At 43.4% G+C, this 14888-nt stretch overlaps 1 protein-coding gene across 5 annotated transcripts in view; it reads right to left on the minus strand.

Moving 5' to 3' along the window:
- Positions 1-14888, minus strand: part of CRIM1 (cysteine rich transmembrane BMP regulator 1) — a 207945-nt gene that overhangs the window by 85236 nt on the left and 107821 nt on the right. For all 5 annotated transcript variants that reach the window (XM_089923288.1, XM_022574097.3, XM_022574098.3 and 2 more), the window contains one exon: positions 1145-1266. In XM_089923288.1, the coding sequence (XP_089779414.1) occupies positions 1145-1266 (122 nt within the window). The remainder of the gene's footprint in view (positions 1-1144; positions 1267-14888) is intronic.

Consider the following 14888-nt stretch of genomic DNA (forward strand, 5'->3'; position numbering starts at 1 on the left):
CATTTAATTTACTGTTATTCACTCCATTTGACAGATGTGGCAACTGAGGCCCAGGGAGACCAAGGGATGCCCAAAGTTACACAGCTACTAAGTGGAGGAACTAGTTTTCAAACTGAAGTCTTTTAATTGTAGTCTATGTTCTTTTCTAACCACAAAGCCATACTACAAGTATTTCTTCAAAGCAAAGCAAAGCAAAGCAAAACAAAACAAAATATGCAGCCACTGGACTAAAAACTACAGGACTCGGTGAAACAGGTCTGGACTTTAATATAACCTTTTCTTGTGGGGGAGGGGCAGCTTGGGAGGAGGGCAGAAAATCTTCTGAACCCTGATTTCTTGTAGGCAGCAAATATGGACGCTTCTATATGCATAATTTTGTTCTATTTGTCCAAATCCAAAATCATTTTCCTTGTGTGTCTAGGTGTTGACTAAATAATGTCCTCTAAAATTACTGACATTTCACTTACTTGAGTTTATTCTTTGTTTTTCTTCTGAAAATTCTGATGGAGGGACATGTTTTAGGCTCTCCTCCCTTCTAGCATCGAAATTCAATAAACGCCAGGTCATCACACACCAAGGGAGAAAGGTGGATTCTATTTGAAGTAATCTTATGACTGAAGGATCGTTTTTCTGGTCCACAAGGTTCCAGCTCCAACTAGGCCAATACTACTGACCAAGTAATGGCCAGAGGTGTTTCCTCTAAGTAGGAAAATGCTAAACTAAAGGAACAGTGTCTTTTCTCTTTCAAATTGTGGACACTCCAATGTGGTGTTAGTTACAAAGATTACCTCTGACAATAATGCAATGAGATCTTGAATGATAGGAGGGATACGACCACATTTTCCATGATCCTTTTCTTGCAAAATCCTAAAATTTCTGAACTACCGAAACACAGCAGAATATGATGGCTACATGCAGTCTGTGATTACACTTCCAAAATGCTCTTTCTAATGGATGGAATGATGATTCCTTTCCTAACTTTCTCTACTGCCTAGTGGGATCTTAAACAAATATTCTTTCTGAGTTTCATCAAGTCCCTGAGTATATTCTCTGCCTTTTAAAAGACAGAAACAGCTAGATTGAACCCTCCCTCCTCCTCCTGCACAAATGTACACTCTCTGAGAACAAGAGAAACCCCACGTACCATTAACACATTCAAAGACATCACAGCACTTTCCAGGTGTCCCATCTCCACGAGAGACTATGCGGGGAGTGGATCCCACCTCACACACGGGGAAACCACATAAGCCAGAGAGACACTCGCATCTGAAACCAAAGAAAAGGGAAGGAAAACCCCATGAATAAACAACAACATAGAAGTCGGGAGACCACAAACAAAGTGGCTGTGGAAAACTATTCACCCCTCTCTATGACACTGTCCTGTTTATCTGGTGTCGCTGGGGAATGGGGGGCGGGTCCTAACATAATTGGCATTCCAAATAACTAAGGCTCATCTCCTTAGTATACGCCCAGATATTTAACGTTAACCATTTTGACAGAAATATTCCTAAAATGCATTACTTCATTTCTTACTTAACCAGACTGGTATTGAGCATAACAAACATTTTCTTGATGACTCAGGGCCATCTTTACATGCATACATTATCCTGTTACTCCAGACATCAGTGATGCTTACACGGTCTGACACAGAATGATGCTCCTGCGTTAAATGATTCTATGTTGCTACTTGGTTGCTGTTGACCTTTAGGTGTTTTTCAGCAAATTTCCTGACTCGTCTTTCAACTAATAGGTTATTAGTTTGGCTTTTTTTTTTTTTTTTAATCTTTGTGATTGTGTCTAGTAGCATCCTCCTCTGGAGCTACATTAATTAATTTATAATTGTGTATAATAAAAGAAATAGATTCTGATTGAAGACCGAGGAGCTTTATAAATAAAGGGCATAAGCTTTAGCAAATGGAGTTTGTGACAGCTATCTGGAAGCTGAAAGTCTTAATGTTTTGGATCTTCTAGGCTGCATGTGTGCATTTCTCTGAATGCAAACTACCTCTGTTGGCTCTCACCCTTAACTTCAACTCCGCTGCAAAAGTTGCCTGACCACAGGAAAATAAGAGGCAGGTAAATATAAGAGGAGAAAAAGATATTGTCAACTGCCTGATGTTGATGTGTCATAATGAAATAAGAGGCAGGAAATGAGAAGCTCAGGGCAGGAGGGTGTCAGGATGTAACTGTAATACAAGGAAGGAGCAGCTAGACTCTGCCCTGGGACTCCCCTGGCAATGGAAGCGTGGGTCAGAGGGTAGAGAGGATGACTAAGGGAGTTCCCAGGTTGGCAGGGGTGAAAGGAAGACATCCTAAAAAGAGACATCCTTGCCAGAAGTATGTGGGTATTTATGTACCAGAGAGGCCAAGATCAGGGGAGGGTAACATTCCCAGCAAGGAAGAACCATTAGCACATTAATTCTGTTTTTTCCCTCTTCTTATTTGATTGTTTTGTTCTATTTTTCTTTGGATCTTTCATAAATTAAAATATGACTGTTGTCCACAAGTACTTCCATAATCAGGCCTAGAGGTTTAATGACATTTATAGTTAACTGTGGAACTAAAAAGGAAACGAATTAAGTTAAAATTTGCACCAAACACCATTAAAGCCACTGGAAAGGTGTGAATATCCCCTCTCAGGCTTCTTCCTTGTGGGGAGATGGTTATATACGGATTATATTGGAGAAGAGGGTGTTAGGTAATTAAAGTTTTGCTGCAATGGTATTTCTGACTATGGTTTAAAATAAATGTTTGGCTGTTTTGTGTGAGCAAAGCCAGGAGCTCTTGATTCATAATCTCTATTCCTACAGGACAATCACCTTCTACAGCTGAGTAAATATGAACTGAGCTTTTAGTCCCTGGTAAGGTTATCCCACAGTCTCTCATTTTTATGTGCCTAGGCACTGCAGTTTTAAGTAGATGATCATATCCCTGTGACATTACAGTAACAATATTTATTGCACTTGACACTCTGTACAACTTAAACTCTTCAGAGTTAACAGATTAATGGGGGTAGAGTACTGAGAGGCCCCACCCTGATCCCAATATCTGGATGTCATTACAATGAAAGCATCCTACAAGAATAGCTGACTAACCTTTTTCCACATCTTTGGGAATTCCCCTTCTCTCCCACTGACGTGTTCGAGGAAATTACTTTAGGTTAGACACCAAGGAGCGTACGATCAACCAATAAATACCTCCTCTGATGCCTTTCAACCCTTCAGAGACCTTTCCTCAACACTTGCGTGCCAGGCTTTCTGCTGGGCCAACAGAAATCACACCAACCTGAAAACCATGACTAAGTTTGCCCTTTTTACCGCTTTTGACATTTGATCTATTTCCCAACACTGAAACATCTCTCTTGTTTTCTCAGATCCATACAGGTTGTCTCCAGCATGTTGCAGAAGATCTAAAACTGCACAACTGCCTAGTGACCCACTTAGGAAAGGAAAACCCTTTAGGTTGAATTTTTATTTCTAAACCCAGAATGACTGCACACTGAAGACCCAAGGTTTCAGATGCCCTGGTTTTGGCCGGCAGGCTTGCTCCCAGCTCCTTTCCCTTCTCTACCAGCCCCTTGGAAAGCCCTCCCTACTTACTGCCACCTTTTGATTCTTCACAGCTTCCCCGAACCTAAGATTAGCAGATGTTCAAGACCATTAGCACCTTAATAAAGAAGGAACTTATGAAGGAATCAGAAAAGGTTAAAATCTGGGCTGTCATCAGATATCTATCGAGCAAGTATCTATTAGGTTGAGACTTCACGAAACTGCTTTCTTTGTAGATCAAAAATAGTCAAATAGCAATTTCACAGAGTTCAACATAATACAACTCATGTGAGTTATTTTTCGACAGTCTACACACACTCTCAGGTAACAAACGGGGGCCTCATCAGGACCCTTATTTGCCAAGGAAATTTATTATGTCTATACATAATAAAATCAAACAAGGTTTCCTATCCTGTATTTTCCACTAGAAGAGCCTAGAGGGCACTCCCCTAGAGTCTTCTTGTAGTGAGTCACTGAATTACGGAACAACTGAAGCACTCAGACAGAATCTTGCCCTCATCACCTTTTCTCTTCATTCTTATTATTTTTTTGGTCCCTCCTCCCAATCTCCCTTTTACCCTTTACCACAATGCCTGGATAAACAGCAAGCAATGGAATGGAGAAAACATGTGGATTGGTAGCTAAGGAAACAGACTAACTTATGAGTAAATCGATGTCCACACTTACCCCTCACTTCTAAAACCTTCCCTCCTCCAACTTCTAGGTTCCGACCTGGTCTCCTCTCACCAAAGTCTCCCTTTCTCCCAGTTCATGCCACGCCCATCCTATGGCTCAGTTTTTGTACTTCTGTAGTCAAAAACCTTCAGTTACTCTTCATTTAACTGATCAACTTCTCAGCCTAGCATTCCACACTCTCAAGTCCACAGATCTTTATTCGAATTCAATCTCGCAGTATTTCTCTTCATTCTCCTGATGCTACAGTCACCTTCTATTCTCCAAACAAGCCCTCCCTTTGCTGTCTTTCCACTGCTCACCCTACTCTCTCCTGAACATTCCTTATCTAGCCCTCATCTCCAGCTGTCTGTCTAGATACCATCTGCCTTTCCAGGCCAACCTCAGATAATAGCTCCTCTCTGAAACCCCAAATACCATACTTCTCTTAGGACATCTGAAGCAGAAGTGCTAAGGGTTTTTAAAGAAAACAAAATAACAATTTTACTGAGATACAATTCACATACTGTAAAATTCACCCTTTTAAAGTATACAATTCAATGGTCTTTATATTCACAGGGTTGTGCTACCATCACTGCTACCTAATTTTAGAACATTTTCATCATCTCATAAAGAAACCCCGTACTTCCCATTTATCCTCTCCCAGCCGCTGGCAACCACGAATCTCTATTCTTTCTCTATGGACCTACCTATTTTGGTCAGTTCACATAAACAGAATCATGGGCTAAGGGCTTTTCAACCTCCAACAAGAAGCAACTTGCGTTTGCCATTTGCCTGAAAAATCAAGCCTTTAATGTTATCCTCAGTATTAAGATAATCATCAGTCAAGGTACCAAACTAATAAATGTCTGCATAATGTAATCACGGCTGCAGCCAGGTAGGTTGGTGAAGCTGTCTTTTTTTCTCTCTCCAGTAGGTAATGGATTCAGCTTAGTGGGTATGTGGGTGGTGGAGTACAAAGACGAACAGCACTCAGAGAAATCATCTAAGCCCCTAGAGGGCACTCCCCTCCTTAGGAGGCCCACGCTGGCTGGCTCTGCGGGCTCAAAGGCAGTGCACACTAATACATTCCCTTCCCGTCGTTTGTTTCCTGGTCTACACAGACAGTCCCAGAGTCCTAGCACAGCTTACAAGGTGCTCCCAAGTCTAGGCTCTACTTCTCCTCTAGCTTCCACATTCTACTGGCCCCTCTACATGCTCCTGCACACGTGAGTAACAATGGCAATCTGCCATTCGCTGAACCCCTACACCCACTCCCGTCACTCAGCGCCGCAGCGCAGCGTCCACTCCCGTCACTCAGCGTCCACTCCCGTCACTCAGTGCCACAGCTCAGCGCCCACTCTTCCTCAAATCCCTGCCTCTCTTTTGCCCCAGGTGAATTCCACACAGCCTTAAGGCCACCGCCCTACAAGGCTTTCTCTGACCAAAAAAGCAACCAGGATTAGTTTTCTCTCCTCTTGGAGTGGACCTGTTCCTCCTATGAAGTCAAAATCCTACTCTTTCTCCTGTGAATTCCCCTAGTGCAGGGGCATGTCTTATTTGTCTTGTAAATGAAAAAATGAAGGACATAAAGACATCCAAACAATAATCTAGAATAAACTTTTTTTTTTCATGGCTAGTAAGTCAGAGGTTAGGCCATGCATTGTTTTTACAGTTTTTATGTTTATAAATTTTAAACTCAGGGCTAATTGGTGCAGTGCTTTTCAAAATCAGTCTGTGGAGGGAAAGACTATGGAATTTGTTTAGAATGCGGATTCCAGGGTACCACAGTCATAGACTGTTTCTCAGAGTCTGGGGCAGGGCTCCAGAATCTGCCTGTATAATAAGCTCTCCAGGAGGCTCCACTGGGGGGAATCTGGGACCCACTTTCTGAACAACTTGCTCCTAAAGGTGCAGTGTCTCAATCATCACAGTTTAATTTGCACTTTCCATTGGAAAAAGCTATGTACAACTAGTTTTATCATTTTAATTAGTAGCACATTTTGATTAGTAGCACTTGCTCCTGCCTGAATACAGTTGCCTATGAGTGAGAGACACATAGAATGAAGAAAACCATAACTTTATTTACTATCCAATACCATCCATCATCCACCAGAAAATGGATGACTGCTAGCAAGCCACTTAAACTCTGGGATGCTCAGTTTTCTTGTCCATAATACAAGATGGTTGGACCTTAATGCGCTTTCTCCAAACTATAAAATCCTGTGATTCCATTACTGTCCTTCCCATCACTGCCACAGTCTGATCCCATCTCATCCCCTTCTGCGGCTTCTCCTCACCTGCACCCTGTCCTTGGAGCACATCACCATCTCGCCCTTCCACACCCACCTCCTCCTTACCAAGCACCTCAACCTTCAGGCCCAGCTCCAGATGGGCCTTGTCTCTGACACTGCTTTGTTTTGTTTTGTTTTGGAGGGGAATGCAGGAAAATAAACAATATACTCAACAAGTTGAAGAATCAACAGTTTGTTTCACCAGAGTGACTAGAGAAACTGTAAAGGATGCTAAACGATAGGGAGTTAGAAGAAGACACCGTGGGGAGAGGAATCCTCTTTGCCACTCCCACCACCACTCAGCAAAGCAGCAAACTGTCAGACTCCTCACCTTCCCCAAGCAGATCCTTATTCCCTGCCCCTTCCTGGAGGGAAAACAACTCAGTGAGGCCCCTGCAAACATGTCTCCCAAACCTGCATTTATTCCACATCCAAACTCAGTGTTGAGCCCTTTGAAAGGGGAGAATCACTGTCTATAAATCAAAACCAACTCTATTCAGGTGGGAAGGAAGGCTCCCTTTACACAAGAATAAATGTGGAATTAAAAGGGCAAAGCACGTGTACTACTAGGATTCCACACAGGGTAACAATGAAACTGTCAGCAAAGGAAGTTACAATGACACATAAAACATATTCTTATCCTGTAAAAAGTATTTTCAACTTTAATTATATCTGATGTACTATCTTTCTATGGATTAAATTTCTTACCTCTTTCTAGGTATGTATAAGTTTAAAAAAGAAAAGAAGACTGCAGATAAAACATCCAAAAAGAAATGGGTTTCCCACCTGAGGGTCCAACTATCCTGATGGAAAACTGCACTCCTCCCTATGGAAGTTTCTTAGGACCACCATGCTTCTCCCGCCTCATTGTAAGATTTACTGCTAAGTAACAAACCCTCCTTCACCCTTTCTCCTGCTCATTCCTCCTGTGATGCCTTACATTTCCACCACCCAGGGGGTTAGGCATGTGCCTTAGTCGCAGCAGCAAGCACACCACCCAGCTCTAAGGATCACACGTGCCTCCTTCCAGAAGCCTCCCCGCTCCTCTTTTCACCTGTAAAACCAGAAACCCCATGTTCTTCACCACTTTCCCTTCAGAGACAACAGCAAACTCACTCTGCATTTTTGGTTGCTGTTGTCATGTTTTGCTTTTTTCTGCGGGGAGCAACTGAAGGATATGCTCCAGTATAGGGACAGTATCAATTGAGGGCAAGTAGGTAAGATATTCCTCTTCATCTCTTACTACGCGGTACTGGCAATAATGATAGAGTTCGCTGTAAGCCCTTAACGACAGTCATTTCAGCTGCCCTCTTCCCAGCTTTCCCAAGGAGCAGACGATTATGGCTGGATCCTCAAGGCTGGCCTGTGGCTCCGGAAACTTATCCTTAGGTGCTAATTTTGAGAGAAAAGTGGTATAAATTGTAAGAAAATAGAGGCAGTGGGCCCGCATGGTTCCTGGAAGATCTATAAATTATCTTGCAGAGCCAAGCCCCACAGTAAGCAGGTGAGGTCAGGAGAAAGCAAGGGCACTTCACGTCGGTTACCGCCTCCACATGACTACTTAAAGAAGAGGAGAGTTGGGGCAGTTCCCAAGAGACTCCCTCCTGCAAGGGAGCCAGAGGCACAGACACACAGCTGGGAAGCACCCCCAGGGCCCATGCCCCTGTTGAACCGTGAGAGCTGGGATCTGGCAGGCATCCTGAACTGCACTCAGTTCAGCCCAACAAGCTGATAACAACCACATCCCAGGACAGGCAGGCTCTCTGCCTTCACCTCCCCGGGCCCGGGGGAAAGACACCGGCGTGTGCTCCCCTGGTGGGCAGGACGGCCGCAGAGGGGGACAGGAGAGGCACATGGAGACCCAGGCGGGAAAAGCAGGAAGGAGGGGAAACTGGCATGTGGCACTCTGCGAAGGAGGAGGACTGGGTCTGGTGGGGACAGGACCTCGTATCAGAGAAGCGTCAGGTGTTTCCATTTCAGGGCTGGATTCGCCGACCGTATTAGAAATGGATGCTTTGGAACGTGGACTCGGCTTGCTGGTGAACGTGCAGTGATCCCGTAACTACCTGCCGAGTGCGTGTGCGTGTGGTAGGCACTCAGCTGGGTAGGGCTGGGGGTACGCGGGGTCCTGACCCTCCATTTAGGAAGTCTGCTTTAGGGAGGTGTCGGATATACATAATCACAAACCAGAACACAATCGGATGGGGACTATTCTGTCTCCTCCCCGGAGCACGTGACGCACAAACACTAATGACATCAGGACTGAACCTCCTATTTGAATATCTGGACAAATCCTCCACTGCTTGGGTGGCTAATGCTCCTTCACCTCCTCGGAGCTGCCTGCAGCCTGAGCTGCTGCTGAAAGAGCTGACTCCGAGCACCCGTCCACGGGCTCCCTGTGGGCTGTCGATTCCCAGACCTCTCATCCTTGTCATCAGTGCAAAGTGCAAGGTCCTCTGGTCTCCCATCCTCAAGGGAAGGCACATCCCCACAGAGAATCGCTCTGCTTCCCAGGGACTCATCCTCCCAGGCCCACTGCTCTGCCTTCCCCACCCTTTCCTCTCTCGGCATCTGAACATCGTCACGGAGTATACCACTCAAATCTGTCCTAACCTGGCTCGCCTGAAAACACTACTTCCTTACACTGAGACCATGAATCTCCCCACACTCACCCTTCACCTGGGGTGGAAGGGAGGCAGACGGTCTCCAAGCTGACCGCCGTGGGCTAGCCCACGGAAAGCTACCGCTTTCCTCCCTCATGCAGGCCCTCCCTCTCTGTGACTTTGCCTCCTGCCCATTTCCTACGGGGGTGGAGGTTCAGAGAACGTACTCTGACATCCGGCAGTCTTAGGTTTGAGTTCTGGCCTCTTAGGAGCTGTATGACCTTGGGCAACACATCACCCCTCCAAGCCTCACTTGTACTGCCTGTAGGATGAGGGTGATTAAAGTGCCCATATCTCACAGGACTGCTGTGTGGATTAAATAAACTGATATGTGAAAAGTACCCAGGAAAGTGCCTGGAACACAGAAGCCCTCAACACCTGTTAGCTATTTTATGTATATCATTATAAACTGGAAGCTTCCGGGTCTATGTGGAGGAAGCAGTTTCAACATCCTGACCTCGCTTGATCTTTTGGAATCCAGTGACCCTTGCTGCCCCTCCACTTCAGCCACTTACTTTACTAGCCACAGCAATCTCAAATTTCAAGTCAGATATCCTAGTCGCTGAGCACAACGATTCATCCTTCCTTCCAGGTCTCTCAGGCCCAAGCTCCCACTGCACCAACCCTTCAACCTCCCGGAGACATCCACTCCCAAATCTCTCCCTTTTCTTCTTAGCGTGGGCCTCATCCTGATGGTAACTCCTTAACAATACAGCCCAAGCCCATGGCGTTTTACCTGAGTCACCACCTTCATGATACTTCTAAATTTCCTGCCCCTTTAACCTCCATCCATATCTTGTCTCTCAACACCAACCCCAAGTCAGTTACACCCAGAGATGGCAAACCTGTCTTCATTCAAAGGGAAGTGGGATGTTGCAGACAACTCTAGAGGGTCTGTGCCCTCTGAAGGGGCTTCACTACTCACTCCATGCAGAAACGTACAGTGTTGCTATACTTTTCAACTGCTCAAGAGAAGCCAGGGTTTTAAGTCAAGCATCCCAGGTTTTAAATGCTGATGACTAATTTAAAGATGGCAAAAAAAAAAAAAAAAAAAAAAAAAAAGGCAAATCAAAGAAAACATGTCTTGGGGTCAAATTCAGCCCAAAGGCTGCCAACTGCAAATACCCAAGTTGTTGATGACTGGTGGAGAGAAAAAAAAAAAAAAAGGGTACACACCCAGCAGTAGCTATTCCACCTCTTCAACACTGGAGTCCCTCACCTGTCCAAAGACCTCCATTCATCCCTAAGGATCATTCTGCCAACTAGAGGCACTAAGAGTTGATGCTGTGTGTATACGTGTGAGTAGGGGAGTGTGAGTGGGCACAGATGGGAAGTGTCCATCAAACAAGGGGAAGTGGGGATGGAGGGAAAGACATTCCAGGAAGAGGAAAGAACCTACTCACATCTACAGGGCGAAAAAGAATATAGTGTTTTAGGTTGGAGCAAATGGTTCAGCCACCAGGAGCATATGCTGTGCTGGGATTTGGGACTGGAGGATACTGTGGGGGAACTTGCAGGAGACATGGCTAGTGAGATAGGCCAGAGCTGGTTAACAAGGGGCCTTGCATACCATACTAAGAAGTACCTTTAATTGAAAGCAATAAGAAAGTAATAAATATCTTGAACAAGTGATGGAGTCTTGCCAAGGGATGATTATCTACGAAAAAAACCCAACACTGCCGTGAATTCCATTTTTCTTGAATCATAAAGATAGGCAGGATTAGTAGTAATATTTTTTCCTTTTTCTTTTCTTTTTTTACTGAAGTGTAGTTGACTTTTTTTTTTTAAACATCTTTATTGGAGTATAATTGCTTTAAAATGTTAAGTTTCTGCTGTATAACAAAGTGAGTCAGCTATACGTATACATGTATCCCCACATCCCCTCCCTCTTGCGTCTCCCTCCCACCCTCCTTATCCCACCCCTCTAGGTGGTCACAAAGCACCGAGCTGATCTCCCTGTGCTATGCGGCTGCTTCCCACTAGCTATCTCTTTTACATTTGGTAGTGTATATATGTCCATGCCACTCTCTCACTTTGTCCCAACTTACCCTTCCCCCTCCCCGTGTCCTCAAGTCCATTGTCTATGCCTGCATCTTTATTCCTGTCCTGCTCCTAGGTTCTTCAGAACCTTTTTTTTTTTTTTAGATTCCATATATATGTATCAGCATACGGTATTTGTTTTTCTCTTTCCGACTTACTTCACTCTGTATGACAGACTCTATGTCCATCCACCTCACGACAAATAACTCAATTTTGTTTCTTTTTATGGCTGAGTAATATTCCATTGGATATATGTGCCACATCTTCTTTATCCATTCATCTGTCGGTGGACACTTAGGTTGCTTCCGTGTCCTGGCTATTGTAAATAGTGCTGCAATGAACATTGTCGTACATGACTCTTTCTGAAGTATGGTTTTCTCAAGGTATATGCCCAGTAGTGGGATTGCTGGGTTGTATGGTAGTTCTACTTTTAGTTTCTTAAGGAAACTCCATATTGTTCTCCATAGTGGCTGTATCAATTTACATTCCCACCAACGGTGCAAGAGGGTTCCCTTTTCTAGTGGTAATGTTTTAAGTTGCAAGACACATTAAAAGTTTAAAAATCAATGACCACAATAGCCTAGAATGCCCTTTCCTCTTTCTCCATCTGGTGAACTCTGACTCATTCTTAAAGACTGAGCTCAAAAGTCAAATCCAACAGTTTTCCAAATAGGATCTCTTTGCTCTGTGAGCTTACTGTTTTTTGCACACTTCTATCTCTAAAGCACGTAGCCCTCTAAATTGCATTGTTTTCTACATGTTTGCCTTTCCTTTATTTATTTATGAATTTTAACATCTTTATTGGAGTATAATTGCTTTACAATGGTGTGTTAGTTTCTGCTTTATAACAAAGTGAATCAGCTATACATATACATATATCCCCATATCTCCTCCCTCTTGTGTCTCCCTCCCACCCTCCCTATCCCACCCTTCTAGGTGGTCACAAAGCACCGAGCTGATCCATGCGGCTGCTTCCCACTAGCTATCTATTTTACATTTGGTAGTATATATAAGTCCATGCCACTCTCTCACTTCGTCATAGCTTACCCTTCCCCCTCCCAGTGTCCTCAAGTCCATTCTCTACGTCTGTGTCTTTATTCCTGTCCTGCCCCTAGATTCTTCATAACCATTTATTTTTTTAAGATTCCATATATATGTGTTAGCATAGGGTATTTGTTTTTCTCTTTCCGACTTACTTCACTCTGTATGTCAGACTCTAGGTCCATCCACCTCACTACAAATAACACAATTTTGTTTCTTTTTATGGCTGAGTAATATTCCATTGTATATATGTGCCACATCTTCTTTCTCCAAAGAAGATATACAGATTGCCAACAAACACATGAAAGAATGCTCAACATCACTAATCATTAGAGAAATGCAAATCAAAACAACTATGAGGTATCACCTCACATGGTCAGAATGGCCATCATCAAAAAATCTAGAAACAATAAATGCTGGAGAGGGTGTGGAGAAAAGGGAACCCTCTTGCACTGTTGGTGGGAATGTAAATTGATACAGCCACTATGGAGAACAGTATGGAGGTTCCTTAAAAAACTAAAAATAGAACTACCATACAACCCAGCAATCCCACTACTGGGCGTATACCCTGAGAAAACCATAATTCAAAGAGTCATGTATCACAATGCTCACTGCAGCTCTGTTTACAATAGCCAGGACATGGAAGCAACCTAACTGTCCATCGACAGATGAATGGATAAAGAAGATGTGGCATGTATATGCCTTTCCTTTAGATGGTAAGCTCCTTGACATCAGTGTCTACATCTTATTCCTACAAGGTTAGCAATAACATCCAGCGCATGATAAACACTCGAATATTTGTTCTCCACACAGACTAAAAACACTGTGGGATTCTGATGCTAGGACTTGCCGCAGCTTAACTATCTATAAATTTAACCAAAAGCATATACTGTGGTAGGCAATGATGAGAGTGAGACTTACAAGGTGCAACCTTGTCCTCAAAAAAGTACACAATCTAATGTCTTAGGAAGTGTCATAAGAGTCTTCAAGAATCCATGATCTAGTGATGGAGATCAGAGTACTCCATCATCTTATCGTAAGAGTCATGACATACAAACAAAGGTAAAATCAGGAAAGGTTCATTTAAAATGCACTTGTCTGTGTGATACATTCACAACAGACTAACCGAGCATCAAGGCCAAGAGAAACCAGCTGCCTCCACCTTCAGGGCTGCAGTCAAGCAGTTAAACATCTGCTGGGCAAATATAACCCTGAACCCTCTGCACTCTGTGTCCACACAGTAGTGAGTCCTATCACTTACATCCCACGTAACGGTGCAGATGAAGAGTAAAATACAGTACACCAAATGTGGGGTTGCTTCTGGCATTTCCAGAAGAGGTAGGGTTTGAATATGTTAGATTTGCTTATTAGTTATGTAAACAGCTTCACAAAACATTTTTGCAGAACTGTCTGGAGCTGTTCTCCCGTTCAGCTGTCAGGATGGTGATGATTTCAAATGAGGGTGGGTGGGGAAAGCCCTCTGAGGTTCAATACTATCCAGGCTGTGCATTCCGCTTTCCAACTTAATCCACAGTCTTATGGAATTCAGCTGAGTTACTCTCTTTGAGCGAGAGTCAGAAGGCCATGTCTTTATCATCTGGTGATGGCCAGGCTCACTCAGATCAAACTGAAAGCCTCTGAGTGAGAGCCCTGAGCTTTGTTTCAGGACTGAAACAAATATAAACTAAGACTAGACACTGGTCTAATGCATGGTGAAACGCCAAAGACACAAGGCACTAGTATAGGAAGTGCAGGGCTTCCACATCTGAAGTGAATTATTGACAAATTAAACTCTCTACTAGGGAGATAGTTCATCTCCAATGGGCAAGGGCTTTACTTCTAGGAAAGCATATTTTCTTCATTCTGGGGATAAGTCCAATAATAACATGGAATTCCTACAATTATTTTGTTTTAAAAACATCAGAGTTTAATATAGACTCTGGCTTTTTTCGTCATGAGTTGACTTGCTCTTTTGGGCCAAAAATTACTGTGACAGAGGGCAACAGAATAGATGTTCTTTTCTTAGTTGAGAAAGAAGGGCTTCAAATATATTTCCAAATTTTTCTGCATGTGTTTAGAAACAGAGAGAATGCTACCATGACAGCATGTCAAGAGTCAGGAATGTTTTAAATCTGTGCTATGCTAATCCATATTTTACATATTGGATAACTTAATTTTATTTATTCCCCAAAAGAAGCTGGATAATTATTCAAATTAAAGGGAACAACCAAAAAGTGAACTGAATTAGAGATATTTGTCTACTAGAAGATTAATCTTATCAAAAAACCCCCAAAACTGTTAGTAAGTGCCGTCTTCTTCAAGACAAGGTCTTGGGAACAGATGGACATGATAATTCATTACAAGATTCTTAATTTGATAAAGTACTTTTGAAAATGAATATTCAGGGATAATTTCCACTGGTTAGTTTCCATAAGCATGATACACGCAACTTAATTACCTAGCACACTGTTAAGAGCATAGGGATCTACAATAACTGTTATTTGATGGTCTAAAGAACTTAACACCATCTCAAAGAACTAAGGGGGGGCTCCCTGAGCTTTGAAAAGGAACCTGCCTTTTCTGAGCCACATGCAGGAAGTTTCTGGCTTTGACATCCGTGTCCGGTTGGG

This window comes from Delphinapterus leucas, chromosome 13, assembly GCF_059928025.1.
Source record: "Delphinapterus leucas isolate spDelLeu-1000000601 "Yukka" chromosome 13, BTC_Dleu_Yukka2, whole genome shotgun sequence".
NCBI classification, from domain to species: Eukaryota; Metazoa; Chordata; class Mammalia; order Artiodactyla; family Monodontidae; genus Delphinapterus; species Delphinapterus leucas.